The sequence below is a fragment of the Bubalus bubalis genome, chromosome 2, assembly GCF_019923935.1.
Source record: "Bubalus bubalis isolate 160015118507 breed Murrah chromosome 2, NDDB_SH_1, whole genome shotgun sequence".
NCBI classification, from domain to species: Eukaryota; Metazoa; Chordata; class Mammalia; order Artiodactyla; family Bovidae; genus Bubalus; species Bubalus bubalis.
Genome location: NC_059158.1, coordinates 29,691,608 through 29,719,228, shown reverse-complemented (window position 1 = coordinate 29,719,228; position 27,621 = coordinate 29,691,608). Strand labels below are relative to the sequence as shown.

The window sequence follows — 27,621 nt, the reverse complement described above, 5'->3', positions numbered from 1 at the left end:
TGAGTAACTAACATTTTTATTTTGGAGTATTTTTAGGTTTACAGAAATTTAGCTAATATAGTACAGAGAATTCCCATACACTCTCTACCCAGTTACAGTTTCCCCTAACATTAACATTTTACATCTCTCTGGTACATTGATCAAGACTAAGAAATCAACACTGTTGTTAAAAATACCCTGGATCTTTTTCAGATTTCATTAATTTTCCATTAATGTCCTCCTTCTGTTCCAGGATCTGATACAAGGTACCACATTGTATTTCGTTGTTCTGTCTCCTTATTCTCCTCTGGTCTGTAATGTTTTCTCAGAATTTCCTTATTGCTCATGATTTTGACAGCTTTGAGGAGTCCTGATCAAGGTATTTTCTATTTAGGTTTGCTTGATGTTTTATGGCATAATAAGACTGGGGTTGCAAAGAGCACCACAGAAGTGATATCTCTTCTCATTATATCATATATGGTGGTATGTGAATCCATATGGCTCATTACTGAGTCAGTAATGATGTGGAATTTTGATCACTTAGTTAAGACGTTATTTGCCAGATTTCTCCACTGTTCATACCTTCTGCTTTGGAAGTGAGTCCCGAAGTTCAGCACAGACTCAATAGCGGGTGGACAAAGTTCTACCTCCTGAAGGAAAAGGTATTTTCAAACTATATTATTTTGAATTTTTCTTTAAGGAAGATTTGTCTAAAAGAAGAGAGACTTTAAAAGGAAGGCATGGTCATATTCTACTGTGCAATTTATGCAGATGAAGACCCAAAAGTCTTCACTGAATTTGGCAAAATGAAGATGGAGGCTACCTTAGGAAGAATGATTTGAATTTAATTGTAAAAATGGGAGACATCAGTGGGAAGAGGGTGGCTGGGAGAGGAAGAATTAAAGATAGCATATGTATCTTTGAAGATGTTTAGCTATAAATTGGGACTGGGAATGAGGATTGTAGTTCAGGATTCATGAGACAATGATATCACATTCTGACCTTTTCATACATCTCGTTCTAGAAATATGATTCTCAATTTCTTTCTTTCTTTTTTTTTGACTTAGCACGTCCCCAGCATGGGGTTACCCTCAAGCCAAGGGCCCCAAGCCAGGTTTTGAGAGATGGAGGAGAAGCAGGAAGCCTTGGAGCCTGGGAGAACACCCCTAGACTGGCAGGCGAGCTGGTCTGAGCATTGCTTGTAGGAGCTGAAAAGTGAGTTCTAAATCAGAGCTTCCTCTGTCCCATCTCCCAGGCCTTGGGGCTCCCGAGTTTTCTGATATAACTCTTTACCTCCTCCTCAGGCTTTTTTGAGGTATAATTGATGTACAATTATTATATGTTTCAGGTGTACAACATAGTGATTTGCAATTTTTAAAGGTTATACTCCATTTATAGTTATTATAGAATATTGGCTATATGCCCTGTGCCATACAAAATATCCTTGTAGCTTGTTGATTTTATACATGATTCTCAATTTCAGTTCAAATTTCTAGTGATCATATTTGTAAGAGAATACAACTTTCAGAATCTTCAACTTGATTAAATTCAATTAAATTCACATCACCCAATTTATATCAAAATCCAAAGTTGTTATCATAGATCAGGTTACATTAATTTTTTTTTGTATGAAAAAAAAATTCTGTAAAATAAAAAGCAGATCCAGGAGAAAAAGACTCATTACTACTTGAAATCAAATTTGTAGCTAACATGTCTGTGATTTCCTTGTTAGTAAATATCAAATCTGAGTAGATGATGCAGCCTTCCATCATGTAGCCCTGCTCGGTCAGTACTGGGAATTTAATAAATTTTGCCTTGACAATTGCAGGCAGCCTTGCAATTGGTCTTCACAAAATCAGAGGCACAGGTCCATGTTTCCTTTAAAGATGCACAGTTAGAATAGGTATCTTCATACTCACAACTATTGGCTGAAATAAAAGCAAAGAAAGTAATCACTTCATTATCATTTTCCTCCACAGCAGCAATACAAACAGTGAATTCAATGTGAGTGAGAAAGAGAAAATTGAGCAAACATGTTGGCATCATCACACTGTGACGAGCACTTCATAGCTTGAAGGACACGTAAGGTCTCTTAGTTAAACTAATCAATTAGCTCATCATTTATTTTAAAATTTTAATCTTTTGAAATGTTTCTAAAATGAATTGGCCTCTTTTCCTTCCTCAGAAAACAGAGTACAGTGAATTTAAATGAATCTGTCTAGAACTGCACTGTCCGAAACGATCAGCACTAGACAGGTGATTGCTTACATTTAAACCTAACTGAATTAAAATAAAATAAAATATAAATTTCGGGTCCTTAGTGATACTAGTTACATTCCAAGTACTCAATAACCAATGTGGCCAAGGGCTACTTTAAGAGACAGTACACTTATTTAACATTTCCATGAATGCAAAAAGTTATATTGGACTCTGTTGCTGTAGACTCTAATACTTCTAGTCTTTCTTTCAGGAATAAGAAATCATTGTAAGAAGATGTGGGTGCAAAGTTGCAAAAACAAAAGGAAATTACACCATGATTGTTGGGTATTTCCATTCAGATGTCCCTCAGTGGCCACAGGCTCAACACATCTCAAGCCAAGTACATTATCTGACCTACAAACTTGGCAGTTTTATAGTATTGCTTCCCAACTCTCCCCTCCTTTCACCCAGACTCAGAGAAGTGGCATAATTTAATCCAGGCACTAGGAATTAACCCGAACTCATTCCCTTCTATATTTCTAGTTTCTCTCTCTTTCTTTTTAAACTGAAGTATAGTTGATTATGTTTTCCCCTTATTTTTCATCAGCGTGCAACAAGCACAGGTAAGAAACCCTGGCTCTTCTACATTCTTCCTATTTCTTATCACTGTCCATTTCTCTTCATTCATTTTGCCCTCATGGAATACAGATATTTGCTTTTAAACCCATGTTTTTGAACAGTCTCCAAGCTGGATTCCCATCCATTTGTTTCTGCATGCTATTGCCAGGAGCTCTTTGTAAAACACAATTCTGATTTCATCATTCTTCCATTTGAAATCTTTCAATTGGTTGCTCGTTACTACTAGGATAAATTCCTAGCTCCTCAACAAATGGTATTGAGCCCAGGTGTAATTATTTTCTTCTGTAGTTAATTTATACAAAGCTTTGATATCATCACTATTCTGAATTATGGCTGAGCAATTCTTCCAGAGAGAGTGCTGTAATTCAGTTAGGTGAATGCATTTAAAAGGTAGAAATCTCAGTTAATGGGTTAATTGCATTGTTAACAATAATTATAATAACATATGCCAACTAAACAAAAATATCAATGCTGTACCTTTGTTAACAACAACATGGAATAAGACATTATATGACATTAATTTCACTCCTTTTGCTAAGATATATTTGAAGTTTATGTGAGCTAATAACACTATAAGCAGATTTGATTGACATTTTAAAAGCATATAAAAGTTATTAGCAGACAAAAATACAAGTGTTCATTAAACTAAATTTGATGATTAAATTACCCTATGGGAAAAATGAGGAATTTAGGATGATGAACTCATCACATATAAGGAATTATAATTTTCAATATGTCTTTCCGGGTTAAGTCATATTCGGTGGTATCACATCTTTATATTTGTACGTATTTTTCTTTTTAAAATTCCATCTTTGCTATAATGGCATTAACTTTGATGAAAAGAAAGTTCATATTCAGTTGCAATGATTAATTCCCACAGAAAGTTTTTCAGATAAGCCAATATGTCACGGGTTCAACACAGCTACAGATACACATTGGTGGTAGATGTTTCTTTAGGTTATGTATGGTAACCGACTGCATTGCAAGTAAGAATTCTCAACAGTGTAAACTTTTTGCTTAAAGGCGCTCTGTTGAATAATTTTAATTTTGCCTTTTGGAGGAAGGCATTGCTGAAGTTGGTTACATTCAGAATACTTTCTAATGCTTAGCCATGTCAGGTCATTTATATTAACAAGTTAATGGTTTCAAACTTACTGCATAGTCCGTTGTCACAATGATTGGGGCAGCTGCCACAAGGTGTTCCCTTTTGGTAAGGGACATGTTGTCTGCCAACAATATTACCACTGAAATTTGAAATACAAAATGTCAAGCATTTTTCGTTTTTTAAGTTTAATTTATGCTCCAAGGGAAGCATCCATCATCATATGGGCCTAAATATCTTTCAGGGTTTTAAATCATGTCAAATGACCGAAAAACTAACATTCCCCAAGTGTACTCAGATCCCAGTGCAAAGTAAGAATAATTCACATGTGCACTTACTTTCTTGACCCTAGTCTAACAGCCTGAGCCGAAATGGGCTAATAATAGGCTCTAAAATTTACAGAGTGCATTTCAGCGTGGTAACAGTTTGTACCTCATAGTAAACTTGATGGAATTGGTAAGGCTGTGCACCCCCACATGCTGGCAAGAGGTAAACCTATCCATCAAGAGACAGGGAGAAATTGGTTGTGCCTCAAATTTAAAAAACTCTTCTCAACTTTTATTCCCTCCTCCCCTCTACTGAAAAATTCTTTTTTAAAAGTCTGGTTTGTCCATTACATAACAATGTTCAAATATTAGATTGCTGATGGCATTATGTATTGACAACAAACTGGAAAGTACATACTTACGCAGGACAGTATTGGCAAACATAGAGGTACTTTAGACTTTGTTTGGGACAGTAGGCAACTCCACATCCAATAAGGAAAGATGAGTACCAAACAATCTAGGAGCACATAAGTGAAGATAGGAGAGTACATTAGAGAAGAAAATATATTTAAAAAACTATAATAAGAAATATAAAACTGAAAAGAATGTTACTGATATATTGTATTTCTGCATACCTTATGAATATATTTAGTTAAATTATTGAGTAGAAGTACTGACCTTTTATTTTTATTTTATTTTAGCCACTCCATGCAGCTTACAGGATCTTTGTTCCCCATCCAGGGATGGAAGCCAGGTCACTGCAGTGTAAGTGCTGAATGCTAACTGCTGGACTGCCAGGAAATTCCCTAAAAATCTTTTAAAATACTACATTTCCATGTACATTCACTATTTAATGCATTTAGGCAGTAAGAAAAATACAGGGTATATTTCCCCATTCAATGTGTGCAGGCTTTTGACAAATGACAGCTCATGGCTGAAATACCCACAACATAGTAAAACTACTCTTTACCCATTTGAGATCTTCTTTTCAGTTCAACATTGGAATCAGTCAAAATTTGGAGAAGCCTCCTTTTTAAAGTACTGATGTCAGAATGTTTTTATCTGTTCCCTTACCTGGGTGAAATGTCCAATTACTGCTTGAGGACTCTTCGGCCCTACTTCAAAAACAAAATCATGGACCTCATCATACCAGCTTTGGATTGCATTAGACCATGTAGAAGGATAACTTGACATAAAGAGATTCTCGCCACAGTTCCTTGTACCTGAGAAGAAACAGATCATTCATGGGGAAAGCCATAAAACATTCAAAGTCCCTGTCCTTTGCAGCGCTCATAGCTGTTAATCCATGAGGGAGTTTCTCATCAGCTATAAGCTGGAAAGAAGCCAGATGTACTTAACACCTTAAGAATGGCCTCAACGTGCACAATTTTGAGTACATCGTTTTTTTCTCTTTAGTATCTGCTCTCCCTAGATTCATTTGTTTACACTTTAAATTTTCATGAGTGTATGCATTAATGCATACTCTGCTTTGCATGCCGAAGGCAGAGACTAACTCAGTTTCTGACTCTTGCCCACATTCATCAAAGATTGTTTTATACATAGGACCCTAAATAAATGGTTATGATTGCTATTCTGTATGAACTTTGAAAAAAAGCTAGCACTCAGCCTTTAATTAAAAACCCCAATATGAAGCAACTGGCACTAGAAGAGACAATATTTTCAAAGATTATGAGTCTCCCCTCAATAAGCAAATAAGGGCATCGCAGGCCAAATTCTCAAATTATTCTTTGAGAATAATTTCTTACTTGGAAAGAAGTGCCTTGTAGCACAACAGAAGTATTTCAAGATATTTTCAATATATATCTCAATATATTTTCAAGTTGAATATTTTGAATTAGATGGCTTTAAATATAACGTCTACATGCTACTTTAAGGGAGTGCAAACTAAATTACTCTTGGATAAATCCTTTAAGAAGGAAAGAAAGAAGCTAAGATTTTAACAGTAGATTGGGATCTTCAAGAAAATTTGTTCCAATTTTCTACCGAATATAGTCATCCTTCTTCCTGATTTCACTAAATTATAGTAAAAAAATACAAGTAACAATGACAGTTCGACATTTAAAACAGGTAAGTCATTTGCTTCTTTAAAATTGGGCTTGCCTAAATCTATGTCATTTTTGATCATTTCAGTAAATATTTTATCTAATATTTAATAATAAGATATTTCATCTCATTGTTTCTGTTTCCTGATGCAGAAGTCATGTCTAACAGGTTTTTAATCTATATAGTAATGATTCTGGGCAGGCACCCAGAATATACAAAAGACTTGACATTCTGTCATCAAAATGATTTAATCAAACATATGTTATAAATACAAATATAAATAGGTTTAAAAATAAAAGCTGTTTTCTCTCTAACTGTTTTCTATTTTATAAAATAGAGGAAGAGATGACTCATGACTGCTTTACTTAGAGGATGGTTAAGAGGCACAAATACGATATTGTGTGAGCCAGTTTTTGTAAAATATAAAACACACAATACGCACAATGTGGTACTTCTCAGAGTTCTTTCTCCTGCAGAGAGTTTTTAAATTGAAAAAGGCAGCATTAGAAGCAACATTTATTCATAAAGCTTTCTTAATGTAAGGTCAAAAATAGCCCTTATGGTCTTGCTTGTTCATGGACTCAACAAAAAGATTAAATTACTTACCTACTCTTCTATCCTCTTTCTTACTGTGTTTGAAAAGGCACTTGTTTGCCCAATTTTGGGCGTTTGCTGCCGCCGTGGTGTTCCATTGCTAAAACAAGAAGAGAAAAAACAGATGCACTCAATGACTTAAATTACAAAGGAGCTTAAGTTTTATGATTTGAATAGTGGACTAGTCTATATGAGTACAAAATTTCTCTATGTGCATCTTCTGCTTATCATGATAGTCACGGATATCTTTTTCACGTGTCTTTTTCTTCTCCACAAAATCGTACATCTACCTTAAGTAATCGAAAAATCTAAGAGAGTTAATGGTCTATTTTTGATGGCACAGTAGACACACCTCAGTTTTTAGTAATAGTCCTCTCTAAATATTGATCAACACTGAGATGTTGAGATTATTTTTCCTATAGTACTGAGCTGGCATACTTTACTCTTTGTTCCCTTTTTTTTTTTTTAAGTAAGTACATCTGGGAGACATGTGGCCTTCGGTACTGGACCTAGAAAAGTGGGCTGTTATTTGCCCTAGATCAAAAGGTAATAACCCTAATAACCTAGGGTTAGAAGAAATACTGAGCAGAAAGACATCTCTCACTGATATCTAAGGATTTGCTTTTACTTCTGCCCCCCACAATTTAAATAGCCCTTAAAACGGACAATTGCTTCACTACAATAAAGCAAAATTTAGGAGACGAATGAGACAGTGAGCTAATGAAGGGCCCTCACATGCACAGGCTCTTTCAGAGTGGCAAGAGGGCACCCCAGAAGATGTTTGGCCATTTTTGGGGGGAGGGAGTGGTAACATTTGCAGTGGTAAGATATTTTTATGTTTTCTTCCTTAAAGTTAACAAAACTTGGATTTCCCCTATTTATAACATATCTTCTAGAAAAGGGCTAGGTCATAAATTACAGCCCAGGTGGTGTGGACATTAATCATGAGGATGGTGTGGGTGATGGTATTGTACTTATGACTGTACAGAGGGGAAATAGAAGGAAGGGAGCACACAGGCCACAGAAGTTATGAGAAAGCTGTTTTTATAAAAAAACAACAGAAAAAGCCTAGTGAAAGTATCTAAAAGTCAGCTTATTAAGGTCAGAAGGCACATACTAACCTCAGCGGCAGGGTTCATGGAGAGGCTTCAGGGGTTCCATGGGCACCCTGAAACTTCATACTGATTGTATATGTATGTATGTAGATGCATTTTTTCTTTTTAGTAGGATAAATTCCACTTTCAAAGATGGTAAACTCTGAAATACGCATGATAGATTATAGATTCTGACAGATTAAACTATTCTAGTGAATAGAATATAGAAGGAGGAAGTATGATTTTTAAGCAAAAAATAGTATGTGGAATTAATTTCTTCCTTGTCCATAACACAGCTCAAATGAATTAACAAAGCAGAGCCAGAACTTCCAAAGCTGAAAGGTTCTTAAGAGATGTAATTTACTAGATGCCAGCTCTTACCACAGCCAGCTCAAGCCACTTTCTTTATGTGACTGCTTCTTACCATCTTCAGCATGTTTCTGGGAGGTGGAGAGACTCCTCTCCTTAGGTCATTGTGTTTGTTTACAATCTCAGTTTGGACATTTTTCAGGGTGGTTGACAAATCAGCAAAACGTTGATCCTGAAGGAAAGTCAGCTTAGGATTAGTTTTTAAAAGTTTTGAAATTGCATAGAAGAATGCATAAGTTAATTTAAGAGAAAAAATTTACTTTCAGACATGTTCAGTTCAAGTCAGTATTATTAAGCACTGCCAATGAATCTGAGCCCAAATTATAATTTTTAAGAAAGAAAGAAATAATGTTGAATTTTAAGAGTTGGGCTGTAATTCATGCTGTGATGATTAAAAATGCCTCGATGGAAATTCCCTGGTAGTCCAATGACTCTGTGCTTCTGTTTCAGGGGGCACGGGTTTGATCACTGTTCAGGGAACTAAGATTCCATAAGTTGCGTGGTGCAGTCAAAAAACAAAAACACCTCTGAGGCTATAAATGCCACTTTCTAGAATGAAGAGACAGCTCAGTGTGAGATTTCTAGACATATGAATGAAAACACAATGACAAAGTTACAAGATTGGAGCCATTGAACATTCTCGTTCACACTCAATCAGGCTGCAGAAAGGGAGTGATAAGGGTGGAGGTAGGTGGTTCCTTTTAGACCAGTGGTCCCCAACTTTTTAGGCACCAGGGACCGGTTTCGTGGAATACAATTTTTCCATGGACCTGGGGGGTCGGAGATGGTTTCATGATGATTCAAACATATTACCGTTATTGTGCACTTTATTTCTATTGTTATGACATCAGCTCCAGCTCAGATCATCAGGCATTAGATCCTGGAGGTTGGGGACCCTTGTTTTAGATGTTCGGGGAACCCTGAACTGACACGCTGTGTGTATTTAGGGAAAGCATGTTTAGGTGGAGTCCAAGTGCACTCAATACTCCAGTAAATAATTCTACCTATTATGTGACAGACTTTATGGGGTCTCTCAAAAGACATTTTAACAATATTACAAAAAAATCTCCAAAGCAATTTGGAGGGAGCAATGCCATTCCAATTAATGAACTATTGTTGACTTTGTTCCTTTTAGTAACAGAAATATAATTAACAGGATATTAAGTCAGGTGCTGATATTTTTGGTGTATCCTTGCATGTATGTTGGGAAGGCTTGAGTCTGGAGGTAGAGTAGGGTGTGTGAATAGTTCTCAGAAAGTCTGAGCAATTTGGTGACTTCTATTTACAGAAGAGTCTGATGCTATATGTACATGAGCAAAATTTTGTAAGCCCAGACAGGGCCTTTTGCTGATTTTCCCTGACACCCTGGGATAAGTTATTCTCCTCCTCCCCCAGTGCTAAGTCTTCTCAAAGTTCTACAAATACTGTGAACATGGGTCTCACCACCATGATCTCATTATGTGATCTCCATGATCTCCATTTCCCTTGCCTGTTTGTATGTTCCTAAAGACAGGGACCAATATTGAATGTGTGGTACTCCCAGACTGGGTGCTTTCCCAGCTATCAATTCCTAAATTAGCAAGGATGCGACTGAAGCGACTTAGCAGCAGCAGCAGCAGCCGATGTGAAATACCAATTTCTGTATAAAAGTAATTGTGGTTTCAGACCATGAATTTTAAATCATTATGCTGCTGCTGCTGCTGCTAAGTCGCTTCAGTCGTGTCCAACTCTGTGCGACCCCATAGACGGCAGCCCAACAGGCTCCCCCATCCCTGGGATTCTCCAGGCAAGAACACTGGAGTGGGTTGCCATTTCCTTCTCCAATGCATGAAAGTGAAAAGTCAAAGTGAAGTCGCTCAGCCGTGTCCGACTCTTAGTGACGCCATGGACTGCAGCCTACCAGGCTCCTCCATCCATGGGATTTGCCAGGCAAGAGTACTAGAGTGGGGTGCCATTGCCTTCTCTGTTAAATCATTATAACTAGGCTCAAATACATCTTTATTAATCAGAATAGGAACCAGTGCAATTAACACATTTTTTGCCAACAAGAAATAAGCTTGTTTATTCCTGTAGCATAAAAATACTTGCTTTGGGATTCAGTGAACCCTTGGAAAGCATTTTCTGCCTGTTTCTGGTTGCAGAAGAATTTTCCCTGCAAAAACGTTGTCTTGATGCTTGAAATTGTAGTTGGTTGATGATAGGTCAGGTGAATATGGCAGATGGGGCAAAACTTCATAGCCCAATTTGTTCAACTTTTGAAATGTTGGTAGTGCAACATGTGCTCACGTGTTGTTGTGGGGAAGAACTGGGTCCTTTCTGTTGACCAGTGTCAGCCACAGGTGTTGCAGTTTTCAGTACATCTTATCGATTTGCTGGCCATACTTCTCAGATGTAATGGTTTTGCTGGGATTCAGAAAGCTGTAGTGTATCAGATGGGAGAAGGCAATGGCAACCCATTCCAGTACTCTTGCCTGGAAAATCCCTTGGACAGAGGAGCCTGGTAGGCTGTGGTCCACCGGGTCGCTAAGAGTCGGACATGACTGAGTGGCTTCACTTTCACTTTCATGCATTGGAGAAGGAAATGGCAACCCACTCCAGTGTTCTTGCCTGGAGAATCCCAGGGACGGGGGAACCGGACACGACTGAAGCGACTTAGCAGCAGCAGCAGCAGCAGTGTATCAGATGGTCAGCAGACCACCAGACAGTGACCATGATCTTTTTGGGGTGCAAGTTTGGTTTTGGGAAGTGCTTTGGAACTTCTTCTCAGTCCAACTACTGGGCTGGTCATTGCCAGTTGTTGTATAAAATCAACTTTTTGTTGCATGTCACAATTCTATTGAGAAATGGTTTGTTGTTGTTGCATAGAATAAGAGAAGATGACTCTTCAAAACGATGATATTTTTTATTTTCAGTCAGCTCAAGAGGCACCCATTAACTGAGCTTTTTCATCTTTGCAATTTGCTTCAAATGCTGAATGACCATAGAAGGGTCAATGTTGAGTTCTTTGGCAAATTCTCATGTAGTTTTAAGAGGATCTGCTTTGATGATGCTCTCAATTGGTCAATCAACTTCTGATGGCTGGCCACTGTGCCCCTCATCTTCAAGGTTCCTGTCTCCTCTGCAAAACTTCTTGAGCCATTGCTGCACTGTAAATTCTTAGCAGTTCCTGGGCTAAATGCATTGTTGATGATGAGAGTTATCCCCATTGCTTTCCAACCCATTCTGAATTCAAATAGGAAAACTGCTCAAATTTGCTTTTTGTCTAACATCATTTCCCTAGTCTAAAATAAATACAAAATAAACAGCAAGCAATGTGATTAGCAAAAAAATTTGATAAATGCATATTAAAATGATGTATGCTTAACCATATTTATTTAAGAGTGTATTATTCCAATATCAAATAGCAAAGTTCAACAATGCAAAACCACAATTATGTTTGCACTAACCTAAATATATCAAATTGTAAAATAGCTCCCTGGATATGTCCTTTTGACTCTGAAAAATGTAGTTTCATTTCAAAGTATACCAAAATTTGGTTTCTGAAAAGTCATTATTTCCTGCTTCTTACCCTATCTTGCTTTGTAGATCAATTCTATTGAAGAAGACATGTCTTTTGTTTGTTTGTTTTAAAAATGATCATCGATAAAGTTTTTATTAAGTGACAGGTGATAGGAAAAGTGTTGAGAGTACAATGGATAAAAGGTGGTATCTATTTATCCTTAAAGAGTTTATATTGGATAGGCAATATGACATAAATAGATAATTATGACCTGATAACTGAAATGATAGGAGGGATCTACTAGATATAAAGGGAGGAGGGATTAATTCTTGATTGAGCTTAGAAAAGATTTCACAAACTATGGTCTGGCCTGGGATATTGAGAGATAAATTGTGTTTTCTAGGCATCTGGAGAAGATGCTCTGGGCAGAGGGTGTGTAGAGTATCTGATCAAGAGACATTTACTGGTGCAAAGGACCTAAACGATATCTCCCTTTTAAATACTTTTATCAATAAAGACTGGGAAATGGACTAGACGCGTAACAGGGGACTGGAAAGGGCCATGGAAGGAATCTTCAGGGAAGAAATTGGGAACACAGCAAATGACTTGAATGAAACCCTAGCTGATGAATATATTGTATTTGGATTGAAATTTTGATTATGGTAACACAATAGCTATATTTGTAAATGCCTAATGAGGTTAAATGCAATGTCAGAAACCTGTGGTCTGAGGAGTCCTAGCTAATCTTGTGTGCCCAGAGTCAAAGGAGGGTGTGGGAACAGACAGCAGGGGCCAAAGCTCCTCACATTCAGAGGTTCTCTGATCAGGAGGTCGACACCTTGTATGGGCATCTCCACACCAATCATTGGAGAACATGACTGATCCTGTTTGGGAGATTATTAAAGTGAAGCAGCATATTAGAAATAATTAGAACATCTTACCTAACATATACTAATTGTAAAATTATGGGCAAAATCAAAATACTTAATATCTTTAGTAAATTTTCTTGCCTTTTAATTTAAAATATAGATAAAATTATTCTCACAGGGTAATTATGAAAATTAAATGTGGTGATGTGTGGGATGAAGTTTTGCTAATTTGAGATCATATACATATGTTGCTAATTTTCTGTGGGAGTCATGTTGAAATGTATTAAATAAAAGTAAATCGGAAAAGATCTTGGGACAGGAGAAGTATCATTAGCTTTTAAATCCACAAACCAGTGCTGTCAATAGAAATATAATTAAGGCATCACATATGATTTTAATTTAAAAAAAGAAAAAATAAACATTCTAAATTGTTAAGTATAATATATATCACTTGATGAATATATTACAATGTTTATTATGTGATCAATATTAAAATTACTAATGAGATTTTTACCTCCATTTTGGTCACTGAATCATACTGTATTGTATTTATGCAGGGCTCAACTCGCACTATCCATATTTCCCGTGTTGCATATCCTCACGGGGCTAGAAGCTACCATGTTGGTTGCCACAGTCTTAGACTTTAGCGCAGTGAGCAACTGGTAAGTACTTTGCGATATACCAGACACTCCAGTCTTTTTTACTTTCAAACATCGAGGCTTCAAAGTTGCATGAGTTGTTGTGAAAAGATTTTTACCCTTGACCATACCTGTCCCTTTGCAGGAAAGAATGGAAGCCACACAGCAGCCAGGAACAAAACCACCGTGAATAATGCCATCGCTGGGAAAACAAAACAAAAGGAACAAAGACCTGCATTGGAATGTTTAGTGCATGAACTTCTGAGGAACACAGGGGAAAAAACAAAACACACAAAGCAAGGATCTCAGTTACACCAGATTCATTAGTTGACATGAAAAAAAGAGGCTGTGTCACCAGGAGTCAGTAGAATGATGATGGATTTGGCCCCAGACCTGAGCCTCCAATGGGGACAGTAAAGAACAAATGGAAGCACTGGATTGAATGTTGATGATAAACAACTCAATTCTACCCTGTTGTTGTCGCTAAGTTGTATCTGACTCTTGTGACCCCAGGGGCTATAGCCCGCCAGGCTCCTCTGTCTATAGGATTTCTCAGGCAAGAATATTGGAGTGGGTTGCCATTTCTTTCTCCAGAGCATCTTCCCAACCCAGGGATCCAACCCGTGTTGCCTACATTGGCAGGCGGATTCTTCATCACTGAGCCACAAGGGAAGTCCAATTCTGCCCTAGTTCCACAGTTTTTCCATATAACTATTCTCCAGGTGCTAGGAATGGCTTCTTCACACTTACCAACTGTGATAAAACAACACGCACACATATATATGGAATCTAGAAAGATGGTCCAGGGGAAATTATTTGCACGGCAGGGCAGTGGTGGAGACATGGCTGGAGGAGGGCATGGCAACCCACTCCAGTATTCTTGCCTGGACAGAGGAGCCTGGTGGGCTACAGCCTATGGGGTCGCAAAGGGTCGGACATGACTGAAGTGACTCAGCACAAAGCACACAGTGGAGACACAGACGTGGAGACACAGACGTAGAAAACAGACTTATGGATACGGTAGAGGGGGTGGGGAGAAGCCGGAGGGAGAGGGTGGAATGTATGAAAAGAGTAACATGGAAACATACATTACCATACGTAAATAGATAGCCAATGGGAATTTGCAATATGACTCAGGGAACTCAAACTGAGGCTCTGCAACAGCCTAGAGGGGAGGGAGGTGGGTGGGAGGTTCAGGAGTTTCAGGAGGGAGAGGACATTAAAAAAAAAAAAAAAAAGGAACGACTTGCTGATTTCCTTACATCTTGCTTAATCCTTTATAACCCCAATTAACATCTCAGATTACCGGTGAACATATGCCACTTCTTTCCTGTCAGAGCTCTGGCTCATTGCTTGCATTTCCTAGAGCCCTAGGTAAATACACTAAGGAGTAAATGATTTTCTTTGGTAATTTCAACAGCTCTCTTCAACTCTGCCCAGTGTCCCCATTCATTCCCATTCAAATCTTTCTCTTTATTACAATGTCTTAAATTCCAAAAAGGCAACATTCTCTTTCTGGATCTAAAAATAAAAGGTACAGTTCTTACATTTCAAGGTATTATTAATACCAACCCAATCCTATGAACACCCTTAATATATTCACATCATTTGCCTCACTAATTCAACTTCTTGGAATCCCCAGGAAATAATAATATATACTGGTAAAGCTTTAGGCATATTTTTTCATCACATTAATATTTATAAAGGTAAATATTGTAATGAATTAAATATTCAATATCACAGGGGTAAAATGTCTAAATTCAAACACATTCTTTTGCTTAAGCATATTAGACATAAAAGTTATTTTATGATGATTTTGTAACAAGGAAAATGTTTATATTTTGAAGTTAAGTTTTTTTGAAAAAAGTGGAACATCAAATGATATATGGGAGGTGCTTAGCCTTCTGTGAAAAAGTCTGGGTCCTTCCAAAATTTATATATTGAAGCTCTAATTCTGAGGTGATGTAATTCCAGTTGAGCTATTTCAAATCCTGAAAGATGATGCTGTGAAAGTGCTGAACTCAATATGCCAGCAAATTTGGAAAACTCAGCAGTGGCCACAGGACTGGAAAAGATCAGTTTTCGTTCCAATCCCAAAGAAAGGCAATGCCAAAAAATGCTCAAACTACCACACAATTGCACTCATCTCACACACTAGTAAAGTAATGCTCAAAATTCTCCAAGCCAGGCTTCAGCAATACGTGAACCGTGAACTTCCTGATGTTCAAGCTGGTTTTAGAAAAGGCAGAGGAACCAGAGACCAAATTGCCAACATCTGCTGGATCATCGAAAACACAAGAGAGTTCCAGAAAAATATCTACTTCAGCTTTATTGACTATGCCAAAGCCTTTGACTGTGTGGATCACAATAAACTGTGGAAAATTCTGAAAGAGATGGGAATACCAGACCACCTGATCTGCCTCTTGAGAAATTTGTATGCAGATCAGGAAGCAACAGTTAGAACTGGACATGGAACAACAGACTGGTTCCAAATAGGAAAAGGAGTACGTCAAGGCTGTATATTGTCACCCTGCTTGTTTAACATATATGCAGAGTACATCATGAGAAATGCTGGGCTGGAAAAAGCACAAGCTAGAATCAAGATTGCTGGGAGAAATATCAATAACCTCAGATAGGCAGATGACACCACCCTTATGGCAGAAAGTGAAGAGGAACTAAGAAGCCTCTTGATGAAGGTTAAAGAGGAGAGTGAAAAAGTTGGCTTAAAACTCAACATTCAGAAAACGAAGATCATGGCATCTAGTCCCATCAGTTCATTGGAAATAGATGGGGAAACAGTGGAAACAGTGTCAGACTTTATTTTTGGGGGCTCCAAAATCACCGCAGATGGTGACTGCAGCCATGAAATTAAAAGACACTTACTCCTTGGAAGAAAAGTTATGACCAACCTAGATAGCATATTGAAAAGCAGAGACATTACTTTGCTAACAAAGGTCCATCTAGTCAAGGCTATGGTTTTTCCAGTGGTCATGTATGGATGTGAGAGTTGGACTGTGAAGAAAGCTGAGCACCGAAGAATTGATGCTTTTGAACTGTGGTGTTGGAGAAGACTCTCGAGAGTCCCTTGGACTGCAAGGAGATCCAGTCCATTCTGAAAGAGATCAGCCCTGGGATTTCTTTGGAAGAAATGATGCTAAAGCTGAAACTCCAGTACTTTGGCCACCTCATGTGAAGAGTTGACTCATTGGAAAAGACTGACGCTGGGAGGGATTGGGGGCAGGAGGAGAAGGGGACGACAGAGGATGAGATGGCTGGATGGCATTACTGACTCAATGGACGTGAGTCTGAGTGAACTCCGGGAGTTGGTGATGGACAGGGAGGCCTGGCGTGCTGCGATTCACGGGGTCGCAAACAGTCGGACACGACTGAGCGACTGAACTGAGCTGAATGGAATCCCCCAATGTGGCTATATTTACATCAGGGTCCCTAAATAAGTAATTAAGATTAACTGAGGTTATAAGAATGGGTTCTAATTCACAGAATTAGTGTTCAGTTCAGAAGAGACATTCAAGCCCTCTCTCTGTCTCTCTCTCTTGTCTCCATGAACCCAGAGAATAGCCCATGCAACTGCGCCATGAAGGTGTCTCTCTGCAAGTCAGGAAGAGAAGTCTCACCAGAAACTGACCATACTGGCACCTTGGTCTCAGGTGAGAATTGTGAGAAAATAAATTTCTGTTGCTCAAGCCACCCAATCTGTGGTATTTTGTAAGAGCAGCCCCAGCAGACTAATATACTTTCTCATGTATATTGAGGGTCAGATTACTTTCAAGTGCATTCCAAGGCCCATAACATGTAGTCATTGGAAATCTGAAGCTGCATATCTACGTTAAGTGTTTACTGACTGCCACTTATCATCCATATTGCAATATACCTTGGCTTTTCTCATGGATAGATGACAAAAGCTCTATGACACAGGTTTCTTTGGGGTCAGTTTTTTTCCTAATATTTATTTATTTGCCTGATCTGGGTCTTAGTTGCAGCATGCAAACTCTTGGTTGTGGCCTGTGGCACCTAGTTTCCTGACCAGGGATCGAACCTAGGCCCCCTGTGTTGAGAGCACTAAGTCTTAGCTGTTGACCAGCAGGGACGTCCTGGGACCAGTTTTAATATAGGGTAACAGAAGAAATTAAAAGACGCTTACTCCTTGAAATATAGGGTAACAGAAGAAATTAAAAGATGCTTACTCCTTGGAAGGAAAGTTATGACCAACCTAGATAGCATATTGAAAAGCAGAGACATTACTTTGCCAACAAAGGTCCGTCTAGTCAAGGCTATGGTTTTTCCTGTAGTCATGTATGGATGTGAGAGTTGGACTGTGAAGAAAGCTGAGCACCGAAGAATTGATGCTTTTGAACTGTGGTGTTGGAGAAGACTCTTGAGAGTCCCTTGGACTGCAAGGAGATCCAACTAGTCCATTCTGAAGGAGATCAGCCCTGGGATTTCTTTGGAAGGAATGATGCTAAAGCTGAAATTCCAGTACTTTGGCCACCTCATGTGAAGAGTTGACTCATTGGAAAAGACTCTGATGCTGGGAGGGATTGGGAGCAGGAGGAAAAGGGGACGACAGAGGATGAGATGGCTGGATGGCATCACTGACTCGATGGACGTGAGTCTGAGTGAACTCCGGGAGTTGGTGATGGACAGGGAGGCCTGGCATGCTGTGATTCATGGGGTCGCAAAGAGTCAGACACGACTGAGCGACTGAACTGAACTGAACTGAACAGAAGAAATTGTATTGCATAGTGATATGGGGGACCTTGATGCTCAGGAGTTTGGGAATGCAGACATTATGATTCACCTGGAAGACAGCAGCAAAAATAGAACCTCAGACCATTCTCTTACAAAATGATCAGACAAAAAGCTAGGCAAACAGGAAATAAAATTAAACAAAAATACAAAAGAATGAATTCATCCTCATGTGATAAAGTGTTATTTTCTTCTCTGCATTTCCTATAACGAGTCTGTGAAGTGAAAAGTGTGAAAGTGTTAGTTGGTCAATCATGTTTGACTCTTTTTGTGACCCCATGAACTGCAGCCTGCCAAGCTCCTCTGTCTATGAAACTCTTCAGGCAAGAATTCTGGAGTGGGTAGCCACCCCCTTCTCCAGGGGATCTTCTAGGCCCAGGGATCAAACCTGGGTCTCCTGCATTGCAGGAGGATTCTTTACCATCTGAGCCAGTCTCTATTACTACAATTCAAGTAATTATTGTGAAGGCACTCTTGGAAAAGTGCCTCTGACTTTTCTCAGATTTATTGTCTTAGTTGCTCTTTTTGCCACCTGGTGAAGCTAATGGTTTAGGCATTATGATGTTTCTGGAAGTGAAGAAATGAGGCACAGAGATGTTAAGTAACCTTCTGACAGACTCATTGCCAGATTGAGGCTACTTGGGATTTTTTTTAACCTCAATAACCACTTCCCACTAAACAGTATCATACTTTTGGGAGGCGTGGAGTTCTGGGTAAGAATGTCAAGCATTCTGCCTTGACAGAAATAGTCCTACATTACTATTAATATAAATATTTTTGCAGCTGATAAATAGCCAATAAATGACTGAACACATTTGAGAAAAATAGAAAAAAATTATAGAATATTAATAATTAAGTCAATTATTTTCTGTTGTCTTTCAAATATAAAACTTCTAAGACTTGGAGAGTACAAATAATATTTTCTTAGGATATCCTTCTTGACTTCAAAACATAGACCATTATAATAACCCTCATTTATGTAACTTTGTTGAAATAATAGAGCACTTTGTTGGCATTTTAATGAAGTATTTTTGTCTGTTTAATAACTAGAATGAGAAGGGATGTAATTGGATTGGAAATCACAAAACTGATAGCTTATTCCTATAAGGGTTCTATGAAGGATACAAATTATAGAAGTGTTTCTACAGTGTTTTGAAATTTTAAGCTCTTCTATACCATTGAAATTTCACTCACAGCAATAGGAAAAGGTTGATTTTGTTTAGATTTTAGATGGGCAAAAGGAAGAGGTGGGTGAAAGGAATGAAAATATGAAGACAGAAAAGGAAAAATAGGGAAAGAAAAATGAACTTATTTCTGTATAAAGCAGATACATAAATTTAATATTAAAAAGAGCCATTTGAATTTTTCAGGGACACCTGGCCCTTTACTGAGCAAATCTAAACTTTGGTACCTGGTATTGTCATGAAGGAAAGAGAGCGCCGTAAGTGTTGACAAGTCTGGGATTTTATTGTTATCATTGGTGATACTGTTTTACCCAGCTCATCTTTAACTAGTTACATAAAATTGAAAATATTCATTTATCAAGTTAGAATATGGTGACATAGGGTCACCTCACAGGGATTTTGTGATGTTTTAGAAGATAAATAACATCAAAGCAATCTGAAAACATGAAAAAATCAACATATACCCACACATCCTAGCATTATCATTACTATTTTTATTATTATTTAGGATGCTTGCTCTCCCAGCAGAGATCTCTCAGCTCTCAGGCTCTTCAGGGATTGGCTTTGCTGAAGGCAGCCTCCTGGCCCAAGGTCATGTTCTCTTCCTAATTCACCCTCATCCTATGGCTGTCTGATGTGGGATATAAAGGCCTGACCTCTTCATTCCAAGTAGAGACAACTCTGAAACATCATCCCAACTTCTGAACTACTCAGAAGTAGTCACCTGGCTGAAGCCTCCAATGAGACTACATCACACCTTTGCCTAATTTTGCTTCCCCCCGACTCCCTCCCAAAGGAATTGATCTCAAGTGCATTTCCTGATAAACTTTCCATCTCTCAGATATTGTTCCTGGAGGATCCAACCTGCGACATCATTCATTAGATAATCTTTTTTTATTTTCCTTAACTCTAGCCCGGCTTTTTTAGTTATCCTTTGATCATATGCCATTAACGCCTTAGATTATATTAATCCTCAACCCTGGATTCTAGCCACATCCTTCAAAAACATTTCTAAGTGCCTCTTCCCAAAGAAACTCACAAGTTAACTCCAAAAACACTGATCTTGCCACTGGATGGGAGCCTTTAAAACTTACCAAGTAAAGTTTTGATTATATACTCATTTTCTCTGACCCATCTGCAAGATCTTATTTCTCTCAATTTTTTCATGTACTTTTGACTTTTTTTTTCTATAATTTGACTGTGAGTGTGGAAAGGACAGACTACTATTTTCATTCTTTTAAATGCCTTATGTGCTTAGTGGTGGAGCTTCAGAAGCTAAGTCTCCTGAGGACTCTTTCTTAGGTTAGTGTCCCTGGACATGTACATTCCTTGGGGAATGGGCTCAAGCGGGCCTCGAGGAGAATTGAAAGCCAAAGAGAAAAATGGGTCCTTCTTTTTCTGCAAGCCAGTAACACTCAGTTATTATTCTTTCCTTTAACAGACAGTCATCAAGTTTTACACACTATCCATGACAGCAGGCTAGAATATACTGGACATATTCAAGTTAACAAAATATGATTCTCATTCACTCTCTGACCCTCAGCATATCATTGGGGTAGCTCATGATTCAAACACCTAGAATATGAACTTGTTGAACCTTTCCAAATGTGTGCAAAAGTGGAGGGAAAGGTTTTCTTTTTCTTTTGCTGTGACCCATTCTGGTGCTTTTGGAGAAGGAGAGGAAAAAATCCAGCATAGCACAGGGCTCTGGAAATAAGTATGTCAGATGATGTAAATATAATAAAGGTCCATCAGCAACTGTAAGACCAGTGCTTTTAGCTCCATTCCACCTCTCTTCTTCAGTGGCCTCCTTAAATAGAAGGTACAGATCAGATATGATTTATTTGCAATTATGTTTGGTACAGTCACACTGAAATCAATGGAAAGAACTAGGAAAAATACCTGCTTGTTTCTGTTCTCTGCTTGCATGTAGACAATTTCTAAATGTGTGTAGTTATATGTTTCAGCTGCTATTTACTTAGTAACAAACTTTAGATTCCTTCTCACTCATTTCCCTTAAAAGGTTATTTTGCTATGTAGAAGTCATTGCAGCTTTCCTTACATGATATTCCTTCTGCTTTTCATCATTTTCCTTTTCAGGTGATTAGTCATCTCTCCTAAGTGTGACTAGAGAAAAGCCAAATATAAGATTTGAAAATTTTCTAATTCCAAGTGTTGATGGTTTACGTGTGCATGCTAAGTTGCTTCAGTCATGTCCGACTCTTTGTGACCCTGTGGACTGTCGCCTGCCAGGTTTGTCTATCCATGGGAATTCTCCAGGCAAGAATACTAGAGTGGGTTGCCATGCCCTCGTCCAGGGGGATCTTCCTGACTCAAGAGTTGAACCTGCATCTCTTGATGTCTCCTGCAATGGCAGGTGGATTCTTTACCACTAGCACTACCTGGGAAGCCCTAATATCTAATGACTAAGAGCAGAACAAGTCTTTTTGAAGTGAAAATGTATATAATACAGTTAAACTGTAACATATTATTTCTTTCTCACCTTGATGTCAGGCTCTTTGCTAAGTTTGAAACACTCACTTGAAAAAGAAAATATTATTTTCTCTAATGACATGATATCACTGCTTATTAGAAGATAAAAAGCACATTTATAAAAATTATGCAAGCAAACATTGCCTTAAAAGTCTATCTTGTGGAAATAAGAATTTTCAAATTATAAACTAAGGAGAAAGTGCTTTGTTCTTAAGAAGAGAGTTCATAAAAGGATCCATTTACAAAGCAAACTTTTAGGTTTCTATTCCAGTCAGGATGTCAAAATAGGTGGGCTTCTTGTTTCACTCCAACATGGATATGGAAGGAATGACAGAAGCAAAATAGTATCATGACTTTCAAGAAATATCTAAAAGATAGGAAGAAAATCTGGGGAGAAGTCAGTCTCTCGTGACCTCTAGTGTGTGTATGTTGATGTGTGTGTGATGGGTGTGAAGTGGAGGAAGAGGTTGCATCCTGAGGCAGTAGCTGGCCTGAGTGTGTAGCGATAGCCAAGCCTTTTAATTTTTGCTCTTGCCTCAAGATAATCATTGCTTCCCCATTATTGCAAAATTCTGTAGCAACAGAACTAGCCACCTGTCCTGGGGCTATGTATCAGCAAGATAGCATCAGGGGAACATAACCTTCATCAGATGCAAAGAAATGTGTGGGCTATTCTACATTGCTATTACATTCACACACCTATTCCATCTCATCCCCTAGGGTTATGTGAGTATGAATTAGTATAACTACTTCCTCTCAATGCTGTTTCTTCCTAAAATGAACCTAAGGAGTGGCAGCAAATGTAAAGGATTCTGGAATTAAGTCTGTTCTAGTATATTTTTGCCATATGACCCAAGAAAGCTAGTATAAGTATGAAAATGAACCAAAATTATTGAATAATGTACACCTTGTGCAATCTATAGGCTATTGTGAACAGGCAGGAAGCCCCTTGCCCTGAGTGAGCCATGTATAATGATGTCATTATATGGCGACTTCCCAGGTGGCACAGTGGTAAAGAATCTTCCTGTCAATGCAGGAGATGCAGGAGACATGGGTTCAATCCCTGGGTCGGGAAGATTCCCTGGAGAAAGAAATGGCAACCCACTCCGGTTCCAGCATTCTTGCCTGGAAAATTCCATGGACAGAGGGGCTGCAGTACATGGGGTTGCCAAAGAGTTGGACACAACTGAGCATGCACGCACATCTTTCTTGTGAAGTACTGGGTTTTTCTTTATGGCTCACTTTAAACTCACAATAATCTACTCAATACCCTGGCTTACAGATGGGCAGTCCCAGCATCAGAGATTCAATAATGAAGTGCCATAAACTTGCAAGCAGAACTGGGGGATAAAACTAGGTATTTGGGGCTCAATGCTCCTGAAAAAAGAGAATGGAATTTTAAAGAATTATGGGGACTATAAAAAATGCCATTAAAAGTATTAACATATGTGTACATAATGTGTACATTATAGGTATAGACACACTTATATACCTAACAACAGCTCAGAACTACGTGAAGTGAAAGTATTAGTCACTCAGTCATGTCCGACTCTTTGTGACACCATAGACTGTAGCCCACCAGGCTCCTCTGTCCATGGAATTCTCCAGGCAAGAATACTGGAGTGGGTTGCCATTTTCTTCTCCAGGGAATCTTCCCGACCCAGGGATTGAATCCGGGTCTCCTGCATTGCAGGCAGACTCTTTACCAACCGAGCCACCAGGGAAGACATCAGAAAACTATAGGATGCATTATTTTTCAAATATAGTTTAATGTAATATTTAATCTTCATTATAACACATTCTTTCATCTCACCACTTACATGTAAAATGGAAAGCAGCTTATAAGAGTTTGCAAATCTTTTAGACTTCATCATATAAAAAAATCTACAAAGATATCTAAATAACAACAGCTACATTGACAGTTCCCAGAAAGCAATTATTTTTTCTTCCCAAAGATGAACCCTCTCCTCTTTGCTTGAATTTACTGAAAAACGTTACTAGAATTCTTAGCACTATGTGGATTTAAACATTACTCAAGAGTTCTGACACTCCTCCTCACAATTTATCTCTTCCTCTTACAAATCTGACCTCAATTCAGAAGCCCTATTATTGTAGAGTAGCTCCCAGGCTTGAAACTTGAAATCAGTTTAATTTCCTGTGATTCTTCGCTAGAGTGTGAATCATATAGGTAGACATTGCAGGTTTTGGTTTTAAACAGCAGAAGTGGGATCATGAAATCTTCTCTGGCAATAGTATGTCTTCCCTAAGCTTCCTGGATGCTAGTTAGCCACAGAGGAGAAAAGCAGTAATATAAAATGTTTTTAAAGTAAAACCTTTCCTCTGTGAAGTGAATAGCTGCTCACAGGTCATCAGAGGCAGGTATGTGGTTTCTTGATATCTGCTTATCTAAGATCACTTCTTATTTGCCAAGGAATATAAAGTTTTATATAGAAATTGCCTCCTTATATAAAATAAATGCAACTGATATTATATTTAAATCACTTATATAAACATAAATGCCTGAAAAGGTTGACTTTTGTTGGGAAAGTTTCTAATTTTTTTTTTTTTGACTGCATTTCATAGGGGATATTTTATCTTAGGTTGATAATCTTTAGAATATTTTTGTCTCAAGATTGGTGCTATTACTTTGTTTTGGTGGATTTAAAAGTATTAGCAATAGCTTCCCATACTTATTTTAATAATGTCTATATTATATAATGTCCATATATGTTAATACTAGTAAAATTATTTTATTCATTTATTAAAAATTTTTAATTGGAGGATAATTGCTTTACTATCTTGTGTTAGTTTCTGTCATACATCAACATGATCAGCCATAGGTATACATCTATCCCCATCCTCTTGAACCTCCCTCCTACCTCTCACCCCACTCCACCCCTCTAGGTTGTCTCAGAGCAAGGAGTTTGAGCTCCCTGTGTCATACAACAAATTCCCACTGGCTATCTATTTTACATATGGTAATGTATGTGTTTCAATGTTACTCTTTCAATTCCTCCCTCCCTCTCCTTCTCCCAAGTCTGTTCTTTGTATCTGTGTCTCCATTGCTGTCCTGCAAATAAGTTCATCATTACCATCTTTCTAGATTCCATATATATGCATTAATATACGACATCTGCTTTTCTTTTTCTGACTTACTTCACTCTATATCATAGGCTCTAGGTTCATCCACCTCATTAGAACTGTCTCAAATGTGTTCCTTAAGTTATTATCGTGGAAGTATGAACACACATATAACCATAGTTTTTTATTTTTGCATTAAAGGAAGTTCTGATATAATTGTTTCCAAAATTCACAGACATAGGAATTAATTATATTGCTTATTTTAGAACAAAAGGTAAAAACTAATTTATTACATTAGATAAAAGTGCTTTTTGTTAATATTAGAGCTATATGTTACTTTCTTAGCTTAAAAATAATAGAATAGCTTAAGATCATTACTCTCAATATAGGTTATCAACAGTCTTGAAAACCACAGAGTCATTTACTAGATATCATTTTTTCACTGACAAGGCATTAAGTACTTTGTCACAGTAAAATGTTCACTTTACAAATAAACATATTGCCACTTACTGTTGGTCTTTGGGGCAGGATGAAGTTATCTGCTTTATCTGTCGGAAGAAGACAAGTGGAGAGAACGACGTTAGGTATATATGCATTATACCTATTTCCTGCTCTGACCAATTCTGGTTGTGCAAGTAAATCTGTCAACAAGGTTGGAAACCGGATTTGTCATAATACCAGTAGTCTCAAATTTCATTGCTGGTTGTCTAACTGAACTTTTCACATTATCTTGTGATTCCCCACGCAACTTTTAAAAATAAATAGCTATTTCACATTTAACTACTGTACACTTATTCTTTGAAGTGCATATCCTGCTACAATTTATCCACATTTTTGTAAATCAGTATTTTGACCATGCTTAACCAAACTATGCTCATTACAACATTAGAGTTTTCAAGATTGCTTTTTTTCTGTAAGAATAAATCTCTGTTTATCATTTTTTGTGAACTCTAGAGAATACAATGCTTTCTTACAGAGATCTAAAATATATTCATTAGTAATTGCTTGAACCTTATTTTGGAGAACAATTTAGTCTTTATCTTTATAAATGCAAGGTCACAGTGTTTTTCAAAACAGAATGGAAAGAGGCTCCATAACGTATTTGTATTTCTAAGTTTTAAGTTCTCCTGATATTAATATTTATTTTCTGGCTATATGAAATTCAACATACCATTGATCTACATTACATATTAAATTGTCATCAGTTGATTCTATTTGTTTATGAAAGCTTAGTTAGTAATTCTAAGCATGTTTCCACATCTCAGAAAAGAGCTGAAGAAATAATTTCAGGTTTTGTCTGTCTCTAAAATGTAAGGATTTCAACTATTGAGTTTTAATAAATGAAGAAGTATAAATCAATAAATCACAAGTAGCATATATGTAGCACCGGCAGACATTTCTGCCTGCTTACATTAGCCTATAGATTGCACAAAGTTGTACATAATTCAATAATTTTGGTGCATTTTCATGTTTATACTAGATTTCTTGAGTCATATGCAAAAATACACTAGAACAGACCAATGCCTGGTCAACAGTCACATTATTTTATGACAGCTTGTAAATATATTAAATAATTAGGAAAAATAATATTTTATTTAATAGTGCTAAGATGAGAAAATATGTGTAAATTGCATGCCATGTAGTAAAAATTTGTAAAGTGTTAGCTCCCTCCTATTTTATGTGCTTCTTTCCCTATATGTCTGGACAAAATTGCCCCTAACACTTTAACCTATGGGACTGCACTTTATTTTTGTGGCAGATGGTTTGACTAAGATATAGGTATTTCTGTGAGAGATTACCATAAGAAGTGGATTTTTGTTTAGTTGCTAAGTCGTGTCCAACTCTTTTGCAATTCTGCTGACTGCAGCCTGCCAGGCTCCTATGTCCGTGGGATTTCCTGGTCAAGAATACTGAAGTGGGGTTGACACTTCCTTCTTCAAGGGATCTTCCTGACCCAGGGAGATCAAACCCATGTCTCCTGCAGTGGCAGATACTGCAAGTAGCATATATGTAGCACCGACAGATACTGAGCCATCCGGTGAGGCCAAGAAGTGGATAGAAAATGGTATAAGAAACCGAGCTATGTTTTGACTCATTAACGCTTAATATAACTTTTCTTATTTTGTGTTTGTAGACATGGCTTGAGAGCTTGTTTGGAGGTTCTAGCAGGGGAGCACAGCTACTCGTATACCCTTGACCGAAGACCGGTCCTCCGCTATCGGGGATGGTTGTCCTCTTCGACCGAGCGCGCAGCTTCGGGAGGGACGCACATGGAGCGGTGAGGGAGGAAGGGGACACCCGCCTCGCCAGCCAGATCAGCCGAATCAACCCTGGCGATCAATGGGGTGACAGATGTCGCAACCAGATCGTCCTCACCTCCTGTAGACATGGCTTGACAACAACAAAATAATGTCCCTCACCATCTAGTTCTGCAAGGATGAAGTCACCAGCCACTGCAGTCACTGACCTTCAACGCATCCTGAAAGGAGTTCAGGGCGGAGATCAGGAATAAGGCCCTTTGTGTTCCAGTGAAGCTGGCAGAACAGGTCTTCAGATAGATATTTTCAGGGGGAAATTTTATAAGCCCATTTTCTTGCATCTTCTCATATCTAAAAAAGCACTGAGATAATTAATGGAGACTTATGCTCCTTTGACTAGCAGCAGTTTTCTACTGAGATGTATGCTTGATTGTGTGTATCCCTTCTTCACCAAATCATATATGCACTGAACCCCACCCTCCCCCCCACCCCTTATCTCTTTGCAACAGTTCCTTAGAGCTGTCTG

At 38.0% G+C, this 27,621-nt stretch overlaps 1 protein-coding gene across 1 annotated transcript; it reads right to left on the bottom strand.

Annotated features, from left to right (window-relative positions):
• On the bottom strand, nucleotides 1-25,494 carry LOC102394104 (cysteine-rich secretory protein 3). The gene is made up of 8 exons (XM_006050712.3): nucleotides 25,348-25,494; nucleotides 13,444-13,514; nucleotides 8,362-8,478; nucleotides 6,856-6,943; nucleotides 5,260-5,408; nucleotides 4,608-4,702; nucleotides 3,973-4,061; nucleotides 1-1,907 (listed from the first exon to the last, which is right to left on the bottom strand). The coding sequence occupies exons 2-8, from the start codon at nucleotides 13,510-13,512 to the stop codon at nucleotides 1,780-1,782; spliced, it is 735 nt and encodes a 244-aa protein (XP_006050774.1). The 5' UTR covers nucleotides 13,513-13,514; nucleotides 25,348-25,494; the 3' UTR covers nucleotides 1-1,779.
• Nucleotides 25,495-27,621: the final 2,127 nt, after the last annotated feature.

Excerpts from the sequence above, each read along its gene's own strand:
- LOC102394104 (XM_006050712.3), bottom strand. The coding sequence starts at position 13,512 with ATGGCATTATTCACGGTGGTTTTGTTCCTGGCTGCTGTGTGGCTTCCA. Across the intron at positions 6,944-8,361 it reads CCAGAAACATGCTGAAGATG|CAATGGAACACCACGGCGGC; the intron begins GTAAGAAGCAGT and ends TTCTTGTTTTAG. Across the intron at positions 4,703-5,259 it reads TAATTGGACATTTCACCCAG|ATTGTTTGGTACTCATCTTT; the intron begins GTAAGGGAACAG and ends ATGTGCTCCTAG.